The following is a 21,507-nucleotide window of genomic DNA, read 5'->3' on the forward strand; positions in this document are numbered from 1 at the left end:
TAAAACATCAAAAATTTAATTAAAAAAAAAAAGATTGGCCATGAGTTGATAATCATCGAAGCTGCAATGATAAGGAAACGGGGATTTATTATACTAGTCTACTTTACCTATTTGAAATTTTCCATTAAAATAAAAAACTTGCAAAGGATCCCTTTTGTGATAAGAACATGTAAGGACAGCGTGGCATCCAACTTCCCACCTGTCTTTCCAATTGCACCTAGACTATGCCTTAAGCTCACTCCATGTTACTTTTGGAAAGCCTAATGTACACAGGTTCCTGCTTGGCCCAACATGGTCCCTCATGCCAGACAGATAAGGTCTAGTCTCCCCTAACATCTGTATAAGGAACTTCAACATCCCTTCCTCTGTCATTCTATGACTATTGTGCACATACTATGTGCCAAGCACAACACACAGCCTCTGCCCTCAGAGCACAGGCAAGTCAGGGGGAATGTGAGTAAACCTGGTAGAGTTCCACTAAGGGTTCTGATGGATATTGGTCTGGGGTGACAGGAAGCACAGAATCTGAGTTGGCTGGGAGGGTGAGGGGGCCGGGAAGGTTCCCAGAGTGAGGGCCACCTGCACACAGAGGTGTTTTCTCCTCTTGCCCAAGTTCCCCCTCGCCTCTCTCTATAGATGCTTTCTTCCCTTCAAGGCCAACTCAAATCCCACCTCCTGGGACACTGTCACTGCCCTCCCAGGCAAGATGTAGCCCCACCAATATCCTGGGAAATGGAGCACATACTGTTTATGAAGGGACCACACAAATGCTTAGAGAAGCTGGCCAGGTCACATGCCTGAGGGTGCAAGACAAGTCCAAGACTAGAGGGTGTGGCTGTTCTCTGGTAAAACAGAGGGCATGTGCTCATTCCAAAGTGCCAGCCTTCCCATGGCTGGCTGTGCATGTGGACCCAGTACTATAACTGAGGCTCTTCTATTTCTAGAAAGGCTAGATTTTATTATCTATAGTACAGTGTTGTGTCATAGTATCTGCGATACACTGTTTTATGAATAATATAATCATGTATCATGTTGTATATACTATACAACTTCTCATATACAAATTCAAAGAAAATCCAAATTTGTATATGAAATCTTCAAACTAAAAAAATGCAGCTCAGATATTTTAAAAATATTTTGTATCTTGAGGGCAGTGAAACTATTCTGTAATGGTGGCTACATGTCATTACAAATTTGTCTAAACTCATAGAAAGTATAACACCAAGAGTGATCTGTAATGTAAGCTACAAATACTGGGTGATAATGTGACAATGCAGGTTTATCAATTACAATAAATGTCCCACTCTGGTAGGGGATGTTGACAATGGAGGAGATTGTGCAGGTATGAAGACAGGGGGTATACAAGAAATCTCTCTTCCTTCCACTCAAGTTTGCTTTGAACCTACAACTGCTCTAAATTACAAAATGTATTATAAAAAAAAAACAAAACTCAAAGAAACAAAGAAACCCCACTTTATAGGCCAAACCAAATGTATCTGTAGTTCAAATTAAGTCCCAGATTGCAAGTTTATAATTTCTGGCATATTTCATGTTATTTGACACTTACTGGGTATTAACACAGCTTTCTCATGTATGTGTGTTTTTCTTAATTTCAGGCTCCTTGCAGAAACAATATTTCACCTCCACTCACAAAACCTTTGGAGCCTGCTGGTGGGGACGAGTCACTCCCCGAGCAGGCACTTACTTCTGACTGGCCTCCATCTCCAACAGGGCGGACAGAGCTGATGTTCCCTTCTTGCCAACTGGGGGGCCGGTAGACTCAAGGGAGTGTGTGGCAATGGGCCCGGTCATCTGTAAGCCTTTCATGGCAGTCCCTTTCTAAAGCAGAGAAGAGGAGACAAGACCATCAGCCTCAGTGGGCTCCCTTAGCAGATGCCACTCACAGCCCAGAGCATGCCTGCCGTATCTGTTGTGCTTGAGGCTCTGGGAATCCAATTAACAGAGGCAAGTGACATGGGTTCCTGCTATTCAGTAAATGCTTAGAACAGCTTTTCACTTCAACTGACGGTTCAAATGCCTGTCAACTCAAAACAAACTGCCTCCTTGAGGTGGGTTCCACAAATCACTTCACCCTTGTCGCACCACCAGGAAGTAAATAATGTTCTACCTAAATCACGGAAGAAGAAACTGAGTCCCAGAGAGGTTAAGTAACCTATCCCAAATCCCACTGAAGCTAGAGTTCAAGCTCTAGTCATCTGGTTTCAAAACCAAAGTTCTTTCTACCATGCAAGGTCTTTCAGAAATGTTTCTAATTATAAGCAATGCTACCCTACAAAGGGTAGCCAGTGTGGGGGGAAGAACATGGAACTTGGGGTTAAAAACACAGCTAATGAAACATCACTACTCACAGTGAAAAGGAATGAATTACTGATACAAGCCACAAATTGTATGAACTTGGGTGAATCCCAGGGGCATTATCCTGAGTGAAAGAAGGCAGCTTCTCAAAAGGTTACACATTATATGATTCTGTGTATATGACTTTTGGAAAAGGCAACAGTACAGTGATGGAGAACAGGCCAGTGGCTGCCAGGGGTTATAGATGGGGGCAAAATGTGACTATAAAGGGTGGCACAAGGGAGTTTTTTGGGAGTGATAGAACTACTCTGTATCCTGATTGTAGTTGTAGTGTTACATGAATCTATGCCTCTGTTAAAATTCACAGACCTGTACACACACACACACACACACACACACACACACACACACACAATCCCAGATCTGCCCTGTACTGGCGGGGCATATCCCATAACCCCATGAGCCTCAGTATCCTCACTGGGTGGTGTGGGGCTGAACACACCCAAGGTGCTGGAAATTCCAAAAGTAATGAGAGTTAAACAAGTATCGCTGCCACTACCCTCGAGTGACTTTTACTCAGTAATCCAGAGGAAGCAGCTGGGCTTGACATAGGGTCTCACCTGGGGAATGCACGAAGGAGCTGTGTGTCCTCAGGTAGGCAAAGGTGGTCCTGTGGCACAAAACACTACCCACTGGCTGCCTGTACCCTATCCCTCCCTCCTTCACCCTGCACTAGAGGAGAACTCACTGTTTCAGAGTTAAGATTTAAGATAAATGCAACTGCAGAGTAAATAAACCGGTCAGAGAGAGGCCCCTGAGATAGGAGGAGACCAAGCACAGCCCCCACGGGGCCCACAGAGCCCTACCCGCATCATGCGATCTGAGCGATGCCGCCTGCGGATCCGGTTCAAACCCTCCACAAAGCGGATAAAACCATCCAGGAGCTGCCACTCTTCTTCATCCGCCCGGGGCCTGTCCCCATAGATGTCGCAGTGGGCTTCCCCCTCTGTGATGCGCTTGGTGGCAGTGACACAGGCTGGCAGCAGCAGGAAGCGGGTCCTCCAGAACTTCAGAGACTCAATTAAGCTGTGGAGGGCCAAAGGGAGAAAAGGGGGTGGGGTGAGCAAAAGCAGACAATAAAAGCACGCCTAATGAACACCCCATCTTGACCCTGTCCTCAGAGTCGGTATGTGACGAGCAAGCTCCCCTTGAATAAGTGTTCGTCTGATGCTACATCTCATGGCTTCATTTAAAACACAAGCTTTAGGGGTGCCTGGGTGGCTCAGTTGGTTAAGCGTCCGACTTCGGCTCAGGTCATGATCTCGCAGTCTGTGGGTTCGAGCCCCGCGTCGGGCTCTGTGCTGACAGCTCAGAGCCTGGAGCCTGTTTCAGATTCTGTGTCTCCCTCTTTCTCTGACCCTCCCCTGTTCATGCTCTCTCTGTCTCAAAAATAAATAAATGTTAAAAAAAATTAAAAAATAAATAAATAAAAAATAAAACACAAGCTTTGGAGGTAGGCTATGAAACGTGCTTTTAGTTTATATCCCAGAGATGTCAGAATGATTCGTGCTACCAGACTCGGTGGGGTTGTGGCTTTTAAATCACACATAAAAATTAAAAATCAAAAATGAGACACCACAGGCAGTCAGGAAAAGGTTAAGAACATGATCTACGCTGACATTTCATCAAAGAGCACTTCATCACTGAAGTTTCTGTTGTTGTACTGTGGTAAAACATACATAGCAAAATGTGCCACATTAACAATCCTGAAGTGTACACTTCTATGCCATCAAGTACGTTCACATTGCTGTGCAACCATCACCACAACCCACCTTCTCACTGAGTTTTGTAACCCAGTGCAGATGTGCTTTTTGTTCTTCCATGATTTCTAAAACAAACATCATCTTGTAATCAGAAAAAAGGACAGACGTGTTAAAATTCAGGTACACCCAAGGCAGCCAGACGGAAAGCCAAAGCACACTCTCTGACCTGAAGTCCTCAGACCCAGCAGAACAGATATACTGATCTAAGTAATTCCACTTGTACTCCTCCAGCCGCTCATGGGAGAATTCCACCCAACAGGAGACGAACTCTGAGTCCGAGTGGGAGGGACAGAGGCTGTAGGTGTAGTGGATCTGGGCGGATTCATAAGGGTACCTGAAAAACAAAGGGCATGCCCAGAAGTCCAAAAGAGAATTCCCTCTCCTCCAATTCTTCTGGACCTTTCCATCTCCATATACTTAGCACCATCCTTGGCATTTCAACCCTCAAGTGCAGTAACCAACTCATCCCAAGGGACTGGAAACGGAAATTTCTTAGTTCTTAAACTTTGTCATTCTTTTACCCTCCCATTTTTTATTTTTAATTGGCTTTCTAGGAATCAGGCTAAACATCATAGGCTGAATCATAATCCCTTTTAGAGGAAGGTGAGCTATAACCATAAAATAATCCTAGAGAGCAAAACAGTAATTCCAAGAAAAGGAAGACCAACCACTCAACCTATCTTGAATTATGTCATGCACATAAGTCATTATGTGCACAGCATGCATTACAAACACAAGTTAGTAATGTGGACACAATTCAGGACAGTAGGTGAAAACCTTAAATTTCCAAGGACTCACTTGGGAAGGTAACGTGTCACTGTGATCATCTTATCCTTCAGCGTCACTTTGTGGAACGTTCTGCCCATACTCAGCCAGTACTGGTCCTCCTCCTCAGGGCGGTTTCGGGACACAAGGCCTAACAGAGGGGGGGTTAAAATCATTTCCTCCATCTAGTCGAGGATCATTCCTTTAACAGGCAATTGCTTCTCTTCCATATACAGTCAGAAAAAGGAGAAACAAAAGAGGCAACTCTTTTGAGGGCCAGTTTCATGGAAAAGACTTATTTTTGGTAAAAAAAAAAAAAAAAAAAAAAAAAAAGTCCTGAAGTTGGCAGAAATTTTCTGTTACTAAACCAGCCAGCAGCAGATTAGAGCCCGGGGTGCTGACAGCATCCAGAAGACACACTCAAAGCTGAAGAGCCTGATTCCTCAGCCTTGGAGAAGGAAAGCTCTGGATTAGATGTTAATGGGCCAAGACTCAACTCTGGGACTGAAATGAAACTCCACTCCACTCAAGCACAAGCTGCCACTCTGGCAGTTAAGGTCCTCGCCCCCAGTGTGGTAGCCAACCTACCTTTAGTTTCCGTGACTCCCACACTATGACCATGCTTTCGTCTTTTTTTTAAAGTTTATTTATTTATTTAGAAAGAAAGAGATAGGGAGCACGCACAAGCCAGGGAGGGGCAGAGAGAGAGGGAGAGAATCCCAAGCAGGCTCCATGCTGTCAGCACAGAGCCCCAAGTGGGGCTCCATCTCACAAACCATGAGATCATGACCTGAGCTGAAAGCAAGAGCCAGAGGCTTAACCAACTGAACCACCCAGGCACCCAAAACCATGCTTCAGTTGTAATTTTCTTCTCTAAACATTTGCTCCTGTTGCTTTTTCTGCCTTCTCTTTCTGGGCCATTAAGATCCCACAGATCACTTACGGTCACCATCAAAATTGCCACTGCTCCAGTAAGCTAGCAGATCCCATCAGCAGTTTGAATTTTACCCTGGATGTGGCTCCACATGTGCGTGTCTCACACCCTTTCAAAGTGGAGGTTCCATGAGGCCGGGGCCCAAATCTTGTTTGTCTTTAAATTTACCTGACAAAATGCCATGCCCACAGCAGGTATCGAAAACATACTAGGTGAATTGAATTGTGCATAGAAAGAGAGAAATTCTGAGGAATCAAGAAAACTGTAAGCTTTTAAGAGAGTAAAAATAGTGCCTCGATGGACAACTGAGCAAAGACAAGATTCTTGTGATCTAGAAATGAAACCGGGTGCCCTCATGCAGTTCTGAGAGACAGTCACATAGGGCAGGCAGCATGGGAGTTGTCAGGATGAGAGGATGGCAGAGGTTGAAAGGACCTTCACTAGGAATGCAAAATTTCCCAGGTGATAGTGAGGGGCGGCAGTCAGGCTGCATATAAGAGGACAGGGTTTGACTCAGAGGACCCTAGGTTAAACCCCATCACTTCCATTTGTCAGCAGTGTGCCCTTGGGTACCAAACCTCTCTGAGTCTCACTTTCTGCAACTAGAGTGTGTCTGAGGGCCCCCATCTCTGCATTCCTTCTTTCTTGCAACAACCCCTTGCTGGCTGTAAGGAAGACAAAGTCATGGGATAATGTTCATGAGCACCTAGCACAGTACTGAGACCCCACTCTAAATTAGTTCCTGTTTTGGGGCATCTGGGTGGCTCAGTTGGTTAAGTGTCCAACTTTAGCTCAGGTCATGATCTCGCAGTTCATGTGCTGGAGCCCCACGTTGGTCTGTCTGCTGTCAGCACAGAGCCTGCTTCAGATTCTCTGCACCACCACCCCATCCCGCCCCCACTTGTTCTCTAAATAAATTAATTAAATAAATAAATAAACTAAAAAAAGGAAAGAAAAAAATTAATTGGTTCCTGTTTTTATCCTGCACAGCACTCTTGACAATCTGTGATCAAATAAATACTTGTGGTTTATTTAGTCTAATGCTTGTTTTGCCCAGTAGACAATAAACTTTGAGGACAGGGCTGAGGCTATTCTGTTCACTACTGGAACAGGTCCCCCTCATAACTAGTAGTCAACAAATCTTCAATCAGAAGCAATCTCACTTATGATAGTCACTTTTCCAATAACTAATAAACAACAATGATACCATTTCTGTTACTACAGAAATAAAAGGATTAAATTTATCACAGGAAAAAATAGCCAGAAAGAGTATGGTCAGGTGAGTAGACTGGCCAACTAGCCATGACATGAGACTCATGAATCGACCAGAGCAGAAGTGGATACCAGAGGAATTATGAACCTCTAAGGGCTATTCTAGAGAAAAGCAGGTAGGAAGCCTAGATGGGCCCACTGACGCTAAATAAAGATTAATTCATTCCACTATTCCTGGGATAAAGAACAAAATCCTTCACATGGCCCTGTGAGGCCTGGGTCTCCTGACATGTCTGGCCACATCTCCAGCTTACTCCCTGTGCTCCATCCCACCAGTCTTCTTTTTGTTGCCCAGAAAGTGTCACAGTGCCTCCTGCCACAGAGCCTTTGCACATACTAATCCCTCTGCCTGGCATGTTCTTCCCATATACTTCTACCCACTCCCAACCTGGTTCTCTTCCTAGTAACTCTTGCACATAGTTTAGGTCTCACCTCAAACATCACCTCCTCACGGAAGCCATCCCTGACCCTCCAGACTAGATCAAGACCAATATTAAATATCCTTATAGCCCTTTGATTTTTCCTTCACAGTCTTTATCACAACAAGGAATTATATTATTTCATAGTATGATTAATGTTATTTTTCCCCACTGGGCTATAAATGCCCCACAGAGCAAGGGCTTCAAAAATACTGTTGAGTGAATGAATGAATGAATGAATGAATATATTTATCAACCCATATTGTTGTATGCCAGGCACGGTAGTCTCCAATGTAAAGGATAAAAACGTGAGGTTGATATAGTCCTGGAACTCAAGAAGATTACTATTCAGTACAGTCTAGAAAATAAAAAGAAGACAACAAGTGATAAATAACATAATGGGCTCCCAAGAAAATCCAGAGGGAGCCCAAAGCTTCATCATAAGCAACAAGGCCTGGACTGGATAGACCACCAAGCTCTCTATCACAGATCCATACTTCTTTGATTTTCTGGCCAGAGGCACTCTAATGGAGTCAAAGATGATCTGAGGTTTTGAGCTGGGAGGTTAGGAAAGTGGGGAATCTCATTAGCTGCAAGGAGGAAGCAGGAGCCTAACAGGTACTTACTGATTGTTCTGGGAAATGATCCCTGCTTTCTGGTTCTAGGCACCCATACTTAATTCTCTCTACCTGACTTATTTCAGAAGAGCTCTCCGGAGCCTGGCTGTAACTCAATTGGCATCACTGAGTCTCTGTCACTTAGTGCCTGCCACTCACAGATGATCCATTCTTGCTTCAATGTGCTAAGCTTCACCAACAAGTAAGAGAAGATGAATCCAGAATTGGGGGGGGGGGGGGGGGGCGGGAAGTATAAACTTCAGGTTTACAAAACTTCTGAGAACCTGCTGTGTGCCAGGTACTGTGCTAGAAATAAATATTGGGTCTAAAGGGACGCCTGGGTGGCTCAGTCGGTTGCGTGTCCGACTTCGGCTCAGGTCACAATCTCATAGCTTGTGAGTTCGAGCCCCGTGTCGGGCTCTGTGCTGACAGCTCAGAGCCTGGAGCCTGCTTTGAATTCTGTGTCTCCCTCTCTCTCTGCCCCTAACCCACTTGCATTGTCTCTGTCTCTCCCAAAAATAAAAATAAACATTAAAAAAAGTATATTGGGTCTAAAATATGCACTATGTACTTTGACGGTTCAGTCCTGGCTCAGCTGCCTGCTACTACAGGGTATTGCCAAAGCCAGGCTATAACATTCCTGAACTGGGTCATATCCTCTTCCTTAAAAGGAGAGTGGTAGATTAAAGAAAATTTTAAGATAAATCTGGGCCTAGTGGAGACTATATTCCTCATGTAAAGTAAAATTTTGTGAATTTTGTGTTGAAAAATAATTACTCCTAAATTTGTCTATTCCCTACCATCTTGAGAACGTACTCATACAAATTTAGTTGAAAAGAAAAAATACAAGTCCCCAGAGAAAAACTCACCTCGGCTATAGAGTGGGCTGCTGCTCAGCGGGGGTGGGACAGCAGGGTTGGGTTTCTGTGCCTTGGGCTGCACTATGATTTGGTAGCCCTGCATGAGACGCTGGCAGATGAACTCTTCAAACACCTGCTGGGCCGTCATCTGCACACCTTCCTCATCCCTCCTGAGAAAACAGACGGTTGTTCACATGGGTGTGCTTGGCCCAGGTCAGAGTGACACTCAGAGTCTATACTCCCATCCTCTGTTTTTGCTTTGACCCCACAAGCCAGCCCTGATAACCATTGTATGGTGGTTCATAAAACTATCAATCTATAAACCAGTTTTGGGAGAAATGATCAGTTGAAAAGAGGCAGAAGAAGAAGGTAAATAAAAGCTAATAGCCAATCTTAGAAAAGAAGATCAGGGATGCCTGGGTGGCTCAGTCAGTAGAGCGTTCAACTTTTGATTTTGGTTCTGGTCATGATCTCAGGGCTGTAGGTGATCTCAGGCGCCTGGGTGGTTTAGTCAGTTAAGCCTCCGACTCTTGATTTTGGCTCAGGTCATGATCCCGCAGTCGTGAGATGGAGCCCCATGTCGGGCTCTGTGCTGACAGCATGGAGCCTGCTTGGGATTCTCTCTCTCTCTCTCTCTCTCTCTCTCTCTCTGCCCCTCCCCTGCTTGTGCACATACTCTCTCTCAAAATAAATAAACATTTTTTTTAATTAAAAAAAATTTATCTTTCTCTCCCTCTGCCCCTCTCTCCAGCTAGTGCACTCTCTAAAACTTAAAAAAAAAAAAATGTTTTTAATTAAAAAAATTTTTTTTAAAGAGATTTAGTGTGTCCAGAACAAATGCAATAGAGAAATATGAGAAAGGATCAATGAGGACAAATGGCTAAAGGAGGCATGTCAATGGAACTCTAAAAAAAAATCGACAGTTCTTGCTTCAATAAAATTCTCTAAACAGAAAAGGAAGACACAAGCTTGAAAATGTAGTGTTTTGATGCATACCCCAAACCCTCCTCTGACACCGACCTGTCGATGTCTGCTTCTGGGAGGAGATCATAACAGCCCTCCGTGTAGTCGTTCTGCAGGCCCTGGCGGTCAGGGAAGTAGTCGGTGGTGAGGGGGAGACACGCCGGAGTAGTGAGAGACTTCCAGTCCACTCCAACTGTGCAACAGAAGCCTGGCACTACAGGGGGAGCAGACAGTGTCAGAACTGCCTCGTGTAACAGGAGAGAAAGGTACATGTGGTCACCAGGGCAGGTGTGGGACATGGGTGGGGTGGGGGAGAGGAATGAAAGGTGACAAAATTGCCAGGAAAGGGATGGAAAAGAAGAAAGGGGGTGGGGGAGGGAGGAAGAGAGAAACAGAGTTTGTTAGATAATGCAGTGCAAGTGCTTATCCAATCCCATCATGCAAATGGGATTCACAGCTGATATTTTTCATTTTTTGCCGATCCTCAGCTAACAGCCACAATGCCAGTGAGGTTACGGCAGGGTAGCACAGGCAGTGTTATGCATCGAAGCAAATCAACATTCCAAGAGCAGAAAACAGGCTCAAGCCAGAGCCTCTCTGGAGGACTGCAGAGTGGCCGGTGGGGAAAGAAGAGCTCAGCCAGGTTTTGGAGCAATCAGCACATGGTAGCAGAATTCAGGAATACTTTCAGAATTGCAAAAATAGGTCACAGATCCAAAAGGGTAGGAGGAGAAATCAAAGAAGGGTGTCTGGGAAAGTTACAAGGCCATAACTTCAAGAGACAGACTTTAACAATCTAGAAACGAAAGCTGCAATCAGCAGAGTGGGCCCAATCACATGGATCTGTCCTAAATCGCCTGCTCTTTGGTTAAAGCAGGGTTTCTCCACCTTGGCACTACTGACATTTTGGACTGGAAAATTCTTTGTCTTGGGGGGGCTGTCCTTTGTATTTTAGGATTTGAACAGCATCCCTGGACTCTACTTACTAGATGCCAGTGGCATCTCCTGGTTGTGAAAACCAAAAACGTCTGCAGATGTTGCCACATGTCCCCCCAGGGAGCAAAATCATCCCCAGTTGAGAATCACTGACTTAAGGTAATAGGGAAGTTATCTCTTTAAGTAATTTAAGCAAATATTATTTTTCAAATCTTTATACAAGGGAGCAATCTGAAGCAAAAACACTCCATGACTTTGCCTCTGAGTATCAAGCAAGGGACACCTTAAACACCTTATCTTTGGGGTGCCGGGATGGCTCAGTTGGTTACGCATCCGACTCTGGATTTCGGCTCAAGTCATGATCTCACGGTTGTGAGACTGAGCCCCACGTTGGGCTCCGCGCTGAGTGTGTAACCTGCTTGGGATTCTCTGTCTCCATCTCTCTCTGACCCTCCGCAGCTCACACTCGCATGAACATGTGCGCGCTCCCTCTCTAACAGTAAGTAAATAAATAAATAAATAGCACCTTATCTTTTGCACAGTGCTAATGCAGCTTACATTGTGATTTACCTCTGTCTCATTCACCCTATCTCATCAGCTGACACATGGCCTCCTCGGAGCAGGTACTGCAACATCACTGACCCCTTTAAACACCTGGCCAAGCTGAACCTCCCAGAAGTTACTCAATCAGAAGCCTCTCTGCTTAGGGATCTTTCCACCACATAGTGACACACACACACTACCCAATACAACAGAGTCCCACTGAACCTAGAGTTAAAGGACAAGAAGAGGACCTGACGCATGTGATAAGTCATAGTGGGAAACACACCCCATGTAGCACCACTGCCTTAGGAAATTGCAACAAAACTAACTCCCTGATCTACACAGGTCTAGGGTATTTTATTTGTTTGTTTGTTTGTTTGAATTCTATTTTAGTGTGGTAAACACACTTAACATGAGAGCTACTCTTCGCAAAATTTTAAGAGTACAACACAGGAATGCTAACTTGGGCACAGCGTTGTGCAGCAGATCTCTAGAATTTATTCATCATGCATAACTGGAACGTTATATCCACTGATTAGCAACTCCTCACTTCCGCCTCCCCTCAAGCCCCTGGCAACCACCTACTCTCTGATTCTGTGAGTTTGACTATACACAGGCCTTGATAACTCATTAACACTTCAAGAATTAAAAAATCACAATCTAAAAGAACCTAATTGATCACCCCAATTTCCCAATAAGGCAGATGAAGGAGTAAGCTTGTTCCTAGTTCCCAGTTAGAACCAGGAGCAGAAGGAAGACACCCAATCAAAACTACAGTGGGAAGCCAGAAGCAGAAGACAATTGAATATGCTGTCTTAGATCGTTCTGGCTCTCATTAGCTTCCTGACCCTCTGGATCATAAACATCCTTCAGAAATGTTTTCTGCTGGGCACACACCAAGATACAAACATTCAAATGTCTGGTCCAAAATCCCATGGTGAGAAAAGTTCCTGATTCTTAGTTTAATGATGTTTTTTCCTTGGGCAAACAGTGTGGCCTCTTTTCTAACTCCAATATCTTTACGCCCTATAGAGAAGGACTCTGAAGAGGGCCCACAACAGAACCGTTGAATTAACAACGATAAACATGGATTCCAAAATCCAGTGCTAGGGTTGTACAGAAAGAATAGGCTCATCTATTCATTGTTGGCAGCATTCTGGAAAATAATCATCCTGCCAACCATACTTTGGGGGAAATATATTCCAGGATGTGAACTGAAAGAAAAGATATACCCACTGCACCATGTACTATACCTGTATTCAATAGTATTGCTAAAAAACTAGAAACCACCCAAAATGACCCCCAATAATAAATGATTTTTCAAACTGGGATGTAATGTGTTTGATACATGTGCTAAGTCACTAAAAATGACTAGCAGGGGGACACGTGGTTGCTCAGTGGGTTAAGCATCCAACTCTTGGTTTCAGCTCAGGTCATGATCTTGAGGTTCCTGGGTTTGACCCCCCCACATTGGGCTCTGTGCTGGCAGTGTGGAGCCTGCTTGGGATTCTCTCTCCCTCTCTTTCTGCCCTTCCCCGACGTGTGCACACATGTGCGCATTCATGCTCACTCTCTCTCAAAATAAAACATTTAAAAAAATGACTAAGGGCTCTTGGGTGACTCAGTTGGTTAAGCATCCGACTCCTGATTTCAGCTCAGGTCATGATCTCATAGTTGTGAGATCGAGCCCCGCATCAGGCTCCACATGTGGAGCCTGCTTAAGATTCTCTTTCTCCCTCCCTCTCCCCTTCCAATGCATGAGTGCGTTTTCTCTCTCTCTCTCTCTCTCAAAAAAAAAAAAAAGAGGGGTGCCTAGGTGGCTCAGTCAGTTAAGTATCCAACTTGGGCTCAGACCTTGGTCTTGTGGTTCATGAGTTCAAGCCCTTGCATCGGGCTCTGTGCTGACAGCTCAGAGCCTGGAGCCTGCTTCAGATTCTGTGTTTCCTCTCTCTCTGCCCCTCCCCCACTCATGCTTGGTCTGTGTCTCTCAAAAATAAACATTAAAATTTTTTTTAAATAATAGAAAAAGAAAAAAAAATGACTAATATGAGGAGTCAGAAGAAGTAGTAAAAGGATTATTTAGTTAATTATAAGTGGGAAGAAAGATTCAGTGATGTATATCTACTGGTCACAGCTAAGTAAAATAAAGTCTACCAGGTGGTAGGATTTTTTTTTTTTTTTTTTTTTTGTATTCTGCTATTATAGATATTTAGATGTGCTCTTCCTGCAGATATTTCAACAGATAAAGATGATTAAAAAAAAATGCAACCCAGTCAAACAATTTCAACTACAAGTATGTAAACAGTTCTAGTCCCTCTTATTCCTTTGTTCCCCAGAGCCATCACAAGGCCTTTAAGGGCTAAGGCCAGTTCTGAATTGGCGTAAGGACCTCATGGGAATTCCATTACCCTTCCCACGTGCTGCCGAATCACATTCGAGAAGAGGTTATTTGGCCACTCCTCTCTTCACTTTCCACTGGAGAGGCTGAAAATTTTTCCTTTACCACATTGCCTTCTGGTACCCAGAGATGTGTGGACTTCCCACAGAGCTCCCCCTTGCTTCCTCATGCTCTGACCACCCCCGCCCTGACCCCACCCCAGTCAGCTGCTCCCTCTTACTTGGATCTGGAGAGGCAGAAACACTGTCCTCTAGAGAATCCTTGTTTTGGGTCCTAGGATTCATACCTATGGAAAGATGAAAACAGCTTAATGAGGCTCATTCTATAAAATAAAGAAATAAATGAAAGTACTGGCCAGTTATGGTTGAAAAAGCCCAAAATCATAGCTAAAAATAAAAATGTGAACCAAGTACAAATTCTGTGAATATTTCAAACAGCACAAAAGAATCAATCAAAGAAAAATGAGCAATCTAAAACTTGGGAATGATCCAGAACGTTACTCTGAGGTTATCAATACCATTCTTTGCCCAATGAGACCATTAGCATTGGCTTACATGCACACGCGCACACACACACACACTAGCAAAAAGCAATCCACCATTTATTTTAAGAAAATGGCTATATTTCAAAGTCACTTCAACTAATTGGATAAATCTTTAGCAAAAACAAAATGACCTATTTAAAGTTTATTTCACTTATCAGTCATCATTATCTGGAATTTCCTTCTCCAAATCATAGCTTTCTGGAATATGACCTAAGACATATTAAAACTCACCACTTTAAGAGAAAAACAATGATTTTCCCTATAAGTGTCTGAAAGAAAAAACAGAAAGATCTTTGAAATGCAACTTATTGCCTGAAAAGTAACAGAACTAATTTTAAAGTACATACCAATATTTATTTTTTTATGTTTATTTATTTTTGAGAGAGAGAGAGCGAGAGACAGAGTGTGAGCGGGGGAGGGACAGAGCAAGAGGGAAATAAAGAATCCGAAGCAGGCTCCAGGCTCTGAGCTGTCAGCACAGAGCTTGACACAGGGCTCAAACTCACGAGCCTCGAGATCATGACCTGAGCCAAAGTGGGACGCTTAACCGACTGAGCCACCCACGTGCCCCAAAGTACATACATATCAATGTTTAAAGGTCCCTTTCTAGACACATATACTTACTAGAAAATTATGGTACTATGAAAAAGATTGGGAAAATCCTCACCAAACTGTCAACAGTGGCTACCTCCAAGGAGAAAGCTGGGGGAGGTGACAGGAGGTAAACCAGAACTTACAGTTTTTATTCTAGATACTTTTGTGTCATCTGAATCTTTTATAACAAGAATAAATACGTATAAGTCCCTCATGGAGTCTTTGAAAGGACAAGCCACAACATGGGAGAAAACATCTGCAAATCACCTATATAGCAAAGGACTTGTAGCCAGATTATATAAACAGCCCTCAAAACTCAAGAATAAGAGCACAACTTAATGAGAAATAGGGCAAAAGATTTGAACATTTCACTGAACACATACAGAAACCAAATAAGCACATGAAAAGATGCTCAACTTCCTCAGCCATTAGGGAAATGGCAAGTTAAAAGTACAGATACCTCTACAGACCTCTTGGAATGGCTAAAATGACAAGTTATGCCAAGTGTGAACAAGATGTGGAACAATGGAAACCCTTATTCATTGATGGTAGGAATGCAGAATGGTGCACGGCTTTGGAAAACAGTTTAAAAAAAATAATAACTTTTTTTTTAACGGTTTATTATTTTTGAGAGACAGAGAGCATGAGCAGGGGAGGGGCAGAAAGAGAGGGAGACACAGAATCTGAAGCAGGTTCCAGGCTCTGAGCTGTCAGCACGGCAGCTTCTTTAAAAGTTAAACAGGGGCACCTGGGTGGCTCAGTCGGTTAAGCGGCCGACTTCAGCTCAGGTCATGATCTCATGGTTTGTGAGTTCAAGCCCCGCGTCGGGCTCTGTGCTGACAGCTCGGAGCCTGGAGCCTGTTTCGGATTCTGTGTCTCCCTCTCTCTGACTCTCCCCCATTCATGCTCTGTCTCAAAAATAAATAAACGTTAAAAAAAAAAAAAAAGTTAAAAAAAAAAAAAGTTAAACAGATAGGGGTGCCTGGTTGGCTCAGTCAGAAGAGCATGTGACTCTTGATCAGGTTAAGGTTGGTTAAGCAGCCAACTTCAGCTCAGGTCATGATCTCATGGTTCCTGAGTTCAAGTCCTGCATTGGGCTCTGTGCTGACAGCTCAGAGCCTGAAGCCTGCTTTGGATTCTGTGTCTCCTCTCTCTCTGTCCCTCCCCTGCTCACACACTCTCTCTCTCAAAATAAATAACCATTAAAAAAATTTTTTTTAATAAATACGTAAAAATAAAAGTTAAACAGATATTTTACCGTTTGACCCAGCAATTCCATGCCTACGAACTTACTCAAGAGAAATAAAAAAAAAAACTGTTATGTAAATGTTTACGGTAGCTTTATTCATAGTTCCCCAAACCTGGAAACAGTCCAAATATTTTGCAAATGAAGGGATAAACAAACTAATATATTCATATGATGGAATGCAACTCAACAATAAAAAGTAATGAACATTCAACAACTTGGATGAATCTCAAATGAATTCTATGCTGAATAAAAGAAGCCAGACTCAAAAAGCTACATACTGTATGATTCCATGTGCGTGACATGCTGGGACAAGACAAAACTAAAGGGAGAGAGAACAGATCATCGGTTGCCAGGGGACAGGGGTGTGGCTGAGTACAAAGGGGCCACCCAAAAGAATGTGGGGTGAAATGGAAATGTTCTGTATCTTGATGTGTTGGTGGTTATATGACTGCATGCATTTGTCAAAACTCACAGAACTGTACACTAAAAACAGTGAATTTTACTGTATGTAAATTTTAAAATTAATAAATTTTTAAGAATTTAAAAAGAGATATCACATGGCCAAACAATTTTAGAACTTCTTTTTTGGAACTGCCTTCAGTAGATTTTTTTTTTTTATTACCATTCATCATAATAAGATACAACTGATTTATTAAGTCAAATAAGCACAGTGTTTCATTTTATTCAAACCCCTACTATGAGGCAGATATGAAGAAGGTACTATTCCCCTTCTACAGATGAACTAAAGCTCAGAGAAGTGAAGTAACTTACTGAAGATCACACAGTAAGTAGGTGAAACCAGCATTTAGACTCTGCTCAACTCTACAGACGTCTTATTTCCTGACTCTCCATCTGGGGCACCAGTTTTCAGCTATTGAAAATGTTATCTCTTCTTTGTCAACAGTCAAAAGCCATTTGGAGCTAAATTTTCTGAAAAAGCTATCCTGGCTGACAACATCCATTTTCATGCAAACACAAAGCGAACTATTAAGAAGCAACGAAGTGGATTTTCTTGTTTAGCCTGAGAATTGGTATGAAGGCACTTACAAAATCAGAATTCTCAAAGCATTCTGAGCAATAGGAAATTATTAAATACATTACCTCACAAGTTGAGATGCTAAATTTGGTCATTAGAGAATCTTTTCTTTCTTTCTTTCTTTCTTTCTTTCTTTCTTTCTTTCTTTCTCTCTCTCTCTCTCTCTCTCTCTCTCTCTTTCTTTCTTTCTTTCTTTCTTTCTTTCTTTCTTTCTTTCTTTCTAGAAAACTGAATCCAGACTTGGTCTGTAAGAACTGAAATTCTTAGACTAATAAAAAAACAGTTCAACTTATAATTTTGTGGGCAATTCCTTGAGCTCAAAGAGGCAACCAATAGGATCCTAGACAAGAACTGCACCATCTCTAACAGACAAAAGCACATATAAGGCCGCCAGTCTTTTATGCTACACACACACACACACACACACACACACACACACACACACACACTTTACTTTTTAAAAACAATGAAAAATATTTAAAGAAATATTTTAGGCTCTTTCATGAGGCTCTTTATACACAGTTTCCTTGCAGTTCAATCTAACATACTGCCTCTCCCACCAGCTCTGCCTATGAGACTTATTTTCAGTCAAACGTGCTGGCTGTTGGCATATGACAAGTCCCACAACTTGAGATGACCAACATGAGACCTCACGGTCAGTCAGTTCTGCTCTAACCTAATATTTGTGAATGAGACCTCACTCTCAACATTCAAAGCCAGACATTCACCTTGGGGAGCCAATGCTGAAAGTCACCATCTTAGCTTGGCCTTTTGACATCTGTTCAGAGTCAAGAAGTCTGAACATGTTCTTCGCTTGCTAACCTCAGGCCAAAATGGGTAATCCATGTGGGACCTGTGGGACTGACCCTGGGTGACATCTAGAAGCCTGTGTGTGGGACTAGTCATTTCTCCTCTCTGGACTACAGATATGGCACTTTCCCACAAAAATCCCAAGCCTGTGGGGCGCTTGGGTGGCTCAGTCGGTTGGGCGTCCGACTTCGGTTCAGGTCATGATCTCACGGTCCGTGAGTTCAAGCCCCATGTCGGGCTCTGTGCTGACGGCTCAGGGCCTAGAGCCTGCTTCAGATTCTGTGTCTCCCTCTCTCTGATGCTCCCCTGTTCATGCTTTGTCTCTCTCTGTCTCAAAAATAAATAAATGTTAAAAAAAAAAAAAAATCCCAGCCTGAGTGAATGACTCTGAGGCCCTTTCCTCCAGTCTCAGCGTGCTGTTTTACTTTTACTTCAGCTCTCAGGCTGCTACATGTACCTAATACTCAACACAAATACCAAGCTGCAGATTCTGAGTCCTAATATCACAGGGAAAGAAAGCATGGCATCTAGTTATTTTCTTTTCCAAAAACTATCTAGAGCACTTATTCCCCAATGAAGGGAATGACAGTGGCTGAGAAGTCTTATAAATGGGTGCCCACTCAAAGAAACAGAGGGATAAAAACTATCTCCCCAGGAGGGAGGGGAGTGGGAGACAGGTGATAGATACTAGGGAGGGCACTTGTGATGAGCACTGGGTGTTGTATGTAAGTGATGAGTCACTGAATCCTACTCCTGAAACCAATATTGCACTCTATATTAACTAAAATTACACACACACACACACACACACACACACACACACACACACACACGCTATCTCCCCAGTTCCATTGACCACCTGGTCCCTGCTGGGCAACATGGTGAAAAAACAAGAGTACAGGTACAAGGCTCTAGCCAACAATGCTCAAAATGAAAGTCTACGGGCCAGGAGGGAAACCCACAGAGACACCACTCCTGTGAATCGTGACTCACATATGAATCATGTCCAAATGCAAGAGAAAATCTGAGTCACGCAGATGGTACAAACTGTCAGGCCCAGGAGGTGAAGGTGGGGTCACAGATGAGGTTCTCTCATTTCTTTTCAATTTTTTAACAAATGAAAAGGTAACTAATTATTTATTTAGACCTCACTTTGTCCCCAAACAAGAACCTAGTGTGACAATTTTGCGTTAAGGAGCCCAATCTACTTTTGCTCCTTATAACAACCCTGTGAAGCAGGTAGGCAGGTGAAGATCTTTATGCCCATTATACAGATGATGAACCTGAGCAGCAGCAAAGGCTGAATGCTAAACTCCAAAGACCATGATGGGCAGGACTGGGACACTCCCTCATGTATCATAAGGCAGCAGAGGTCACATGTTCAAACCGCATGGTATCACTGGAACCACTAAGTCCAGCTCCCCATGAGAGGGCTTCCCTTTCATCATTGTTACCAGGCACAAAACTACTTCAAATAGAATCCCAAGTGAATGGAGAGCCAGAGCTCCCCGAGGTGAGGAGAAGTGGTGTCTTAATCATTTTGTTTCTCCTCAGACCTTAGCACAGTGCCTACAGTTCAATAAACATTTCTGGAATGAGTGAGAGTATAGTGAGTTTGAAGAAAGCAAACCATATTCCATGAAGACTGAGGATGGATTGAAAGGAAAGTCACTTCAAAAACAAGCAAGGCAGAAAAAAGACTGTCCAAGCCTTCGAGAAAAGGAATCCAGTTAATTGTTCAACAAGGTTATAAGACAGGGAAGAAAAGCACTCTTCAGTGGAGGGAAAGCTAACCTCAGAAAACTTTTAGTATTCATTCAACTACCTGATATGTGCCAGGAACTGTTCTAAGTTCTGAAGATATAGTCATGAGGGAAACACAAATCTTTGCCTTGTTGGAGCTTACAATAAAAACCACAAAATTAAAAGACCTAGTATGACAGGTGGCATTATGTAGAAGTAGCAGGCAGGGAAGATGGACGGGAGTGCCAAGGTAGAGAGTGGCAATTTGGGTAAGACCTAAAGGAAGGAACAGAACAAGCTGTGCGTAGGATGGCCATATCATTTATCATCCAATCCAGGACACCTTTAGAGTGAAAGGGACACTATTAATAATTACACAGGACAATGAATTCAAACCAGACTGTCCTGGGCAAACTCAGGCATGTGGACCTTAGCCATAAAGCTCTCCAGTATAAGGGCAGAGCAGAGGGGAGAGCAGGAAAAAGCACCTCAGATTCAGAGCGTGCCTGATACATTTAGGAAACCCCTACAATAATAAAGTGAGAGGGGAAAGCAGGAGACGAGGTCTGAGAGTAACAAAGGGTTGCAAGAGGGAGGGGGCTCTGTCGGCTATTGTAACGCCTTTGGCTTTTGATCCGAGTGCACTGGGAAGCCCTTGGAGGGTTTTGTGCACAGAAGTTTCATGATCTGACTTCTATTTTCAGAGGGTCACTCTGAATTGCTGTGCTGGAAATAAACTATATCAAAGGGCAAAAAGAGGAAGCTGAGAGACCAGTTAGTGGGATATCACAACAATCCAGGCGAAAGATGAAGGTACCTTCATTAGGGCTGGGACTGGTAGAGGTGATGACATATGGAAAGATTTGGGATATATCCTCATAGATCTGACATTAATTGGTTATAAATGGCAATATGGTAATAAAAATTATAATGATTTTTATCTAATCCTTTCTGTGGCTGGCTAACATAATCGATCGGGAAGCACAAGATCAAAGATAGGAGTTCAATTCCCATGTGACCCCTGGCCCCTTTGAAATCACATGCTACTGGTCATAAAGGGAATAGGCAAAGGTAAGGATGATCCTACTTAACTCTATTGGCCTGACTAGAAAAAGTCTGAGGAGCCCACACTTTCTCCAAGAAGCTACACATTCTAGAATATATTTATGTAATTGCGCACTTGCATACCAATTAAAGAGAATAATTTTGTGGGCTGTTCAGATGCTTCTCACATATGGCAGCTTGGTCGTGGAAGCACAAATTCATTTGTCAATAAATGTGCTAAACACTGTGGGGAGAAGATGAATAAAGATAAATTCTTTCAGTCTAGTGCAGAGACAGACATAGAAACAAACAGCGGGATCATGATATGCCAAGTAGTACAATTAGGTTATGCATATGGAACGATGTGGAAACATGCCTAAAATCTCCTAGGAAGGCATGGGGAGAACCGCCAGGGAGGGCTTCAAAGAGAAGGTATTTTGGGGGTTGAATCATAAAGACTGAGTTGATGAGGTGCCTGGGTAGTTCAGTCGGTTAAACGCCCAACTCTTGGTTTCAGCTCAGGTCATGATCTCATGGTTTGTGAGTTCGAGCCCCGTGTTGAGCTCTGCACTGATAGTCCAGAGTCTGCTTGGGATTCTCTCTCTCCCCCTCTCTCTCTGCCTCTCCCCGGCTCATGCTCA

General features: G+C 43.3%; 1 protein-coding gene across 15 annotated transcripts in view; it reads right to left on the reverse strand.

The window, feature by feature from the left end:
* Window positions 1–21,507, reverse strand: part of DEPDC5 (DEP domain containing 5, GATOR1 subcomplex subunit) — a 142,161-nt gene that overhangs the window by 58,977 nt on the left and 61,677 nt on the right. For 10 of the 15 annotated variants that reach the window (XR_006209788.1, XR_006209787.1, XR_006209789.1 and 7 more), the window contains 7 exons: window positions 14,067–14,132; window positions 10,027–10,210; window positions 9,016–9,176; window positions 4,938–5,055; window positions 4,306–4,473; window positions 3,183–3,402; window positions 1,706–1,839 (listed from right to left, as the gene is read on the reverse strand). Coding sequence is in view for 11 of the 15 variants with exons in the window: in XM_042961718.1 (XP_042817652.1) it covers window positions 1,706–1,839; window positions 3,183–3,402; window positions 4,306–4,473; window positions 4,938–5,055; window positions 9,016–9,176; window positions 10,027–10,210; window positions 14,067–14,132 (1,051 nt within the window). In the remaining 4 variants the exon portion in view is untranslated. Of the gene's footprint in view, window positions 1–1,705; window positions 1,840–3,182; window positions 3,403–4,148; window positions 4,205–4,305; window positions 4,474–4,937; window positions 5,056–9,015; window positions 9,177–10,026; window positions 10,215–14,066; window positions 14,133–21,507 lie in introns of those variants that run through there. The other 5 variants (XM_042961723.1, XM_042961720.1, XM_042961725.1 and 2 more) reach the window with 3 other exon arrangements.

Source organism: Panthera tigris, chromosome D3 (assembly GCF_018350195.1).
Source record: "Panthera tigris isolate Pti1 chromosome D3, P.tigris_Pti1_mat1.1, whole genome shotgun sequence".
In the NCBI taxonomy this organism is placed as follows: domain Eukaryota; kingdom Metazoa; phylum Chordata; class Mammalia; order Carnivora; family Felidae; genus Panthera; species Panthera tigris.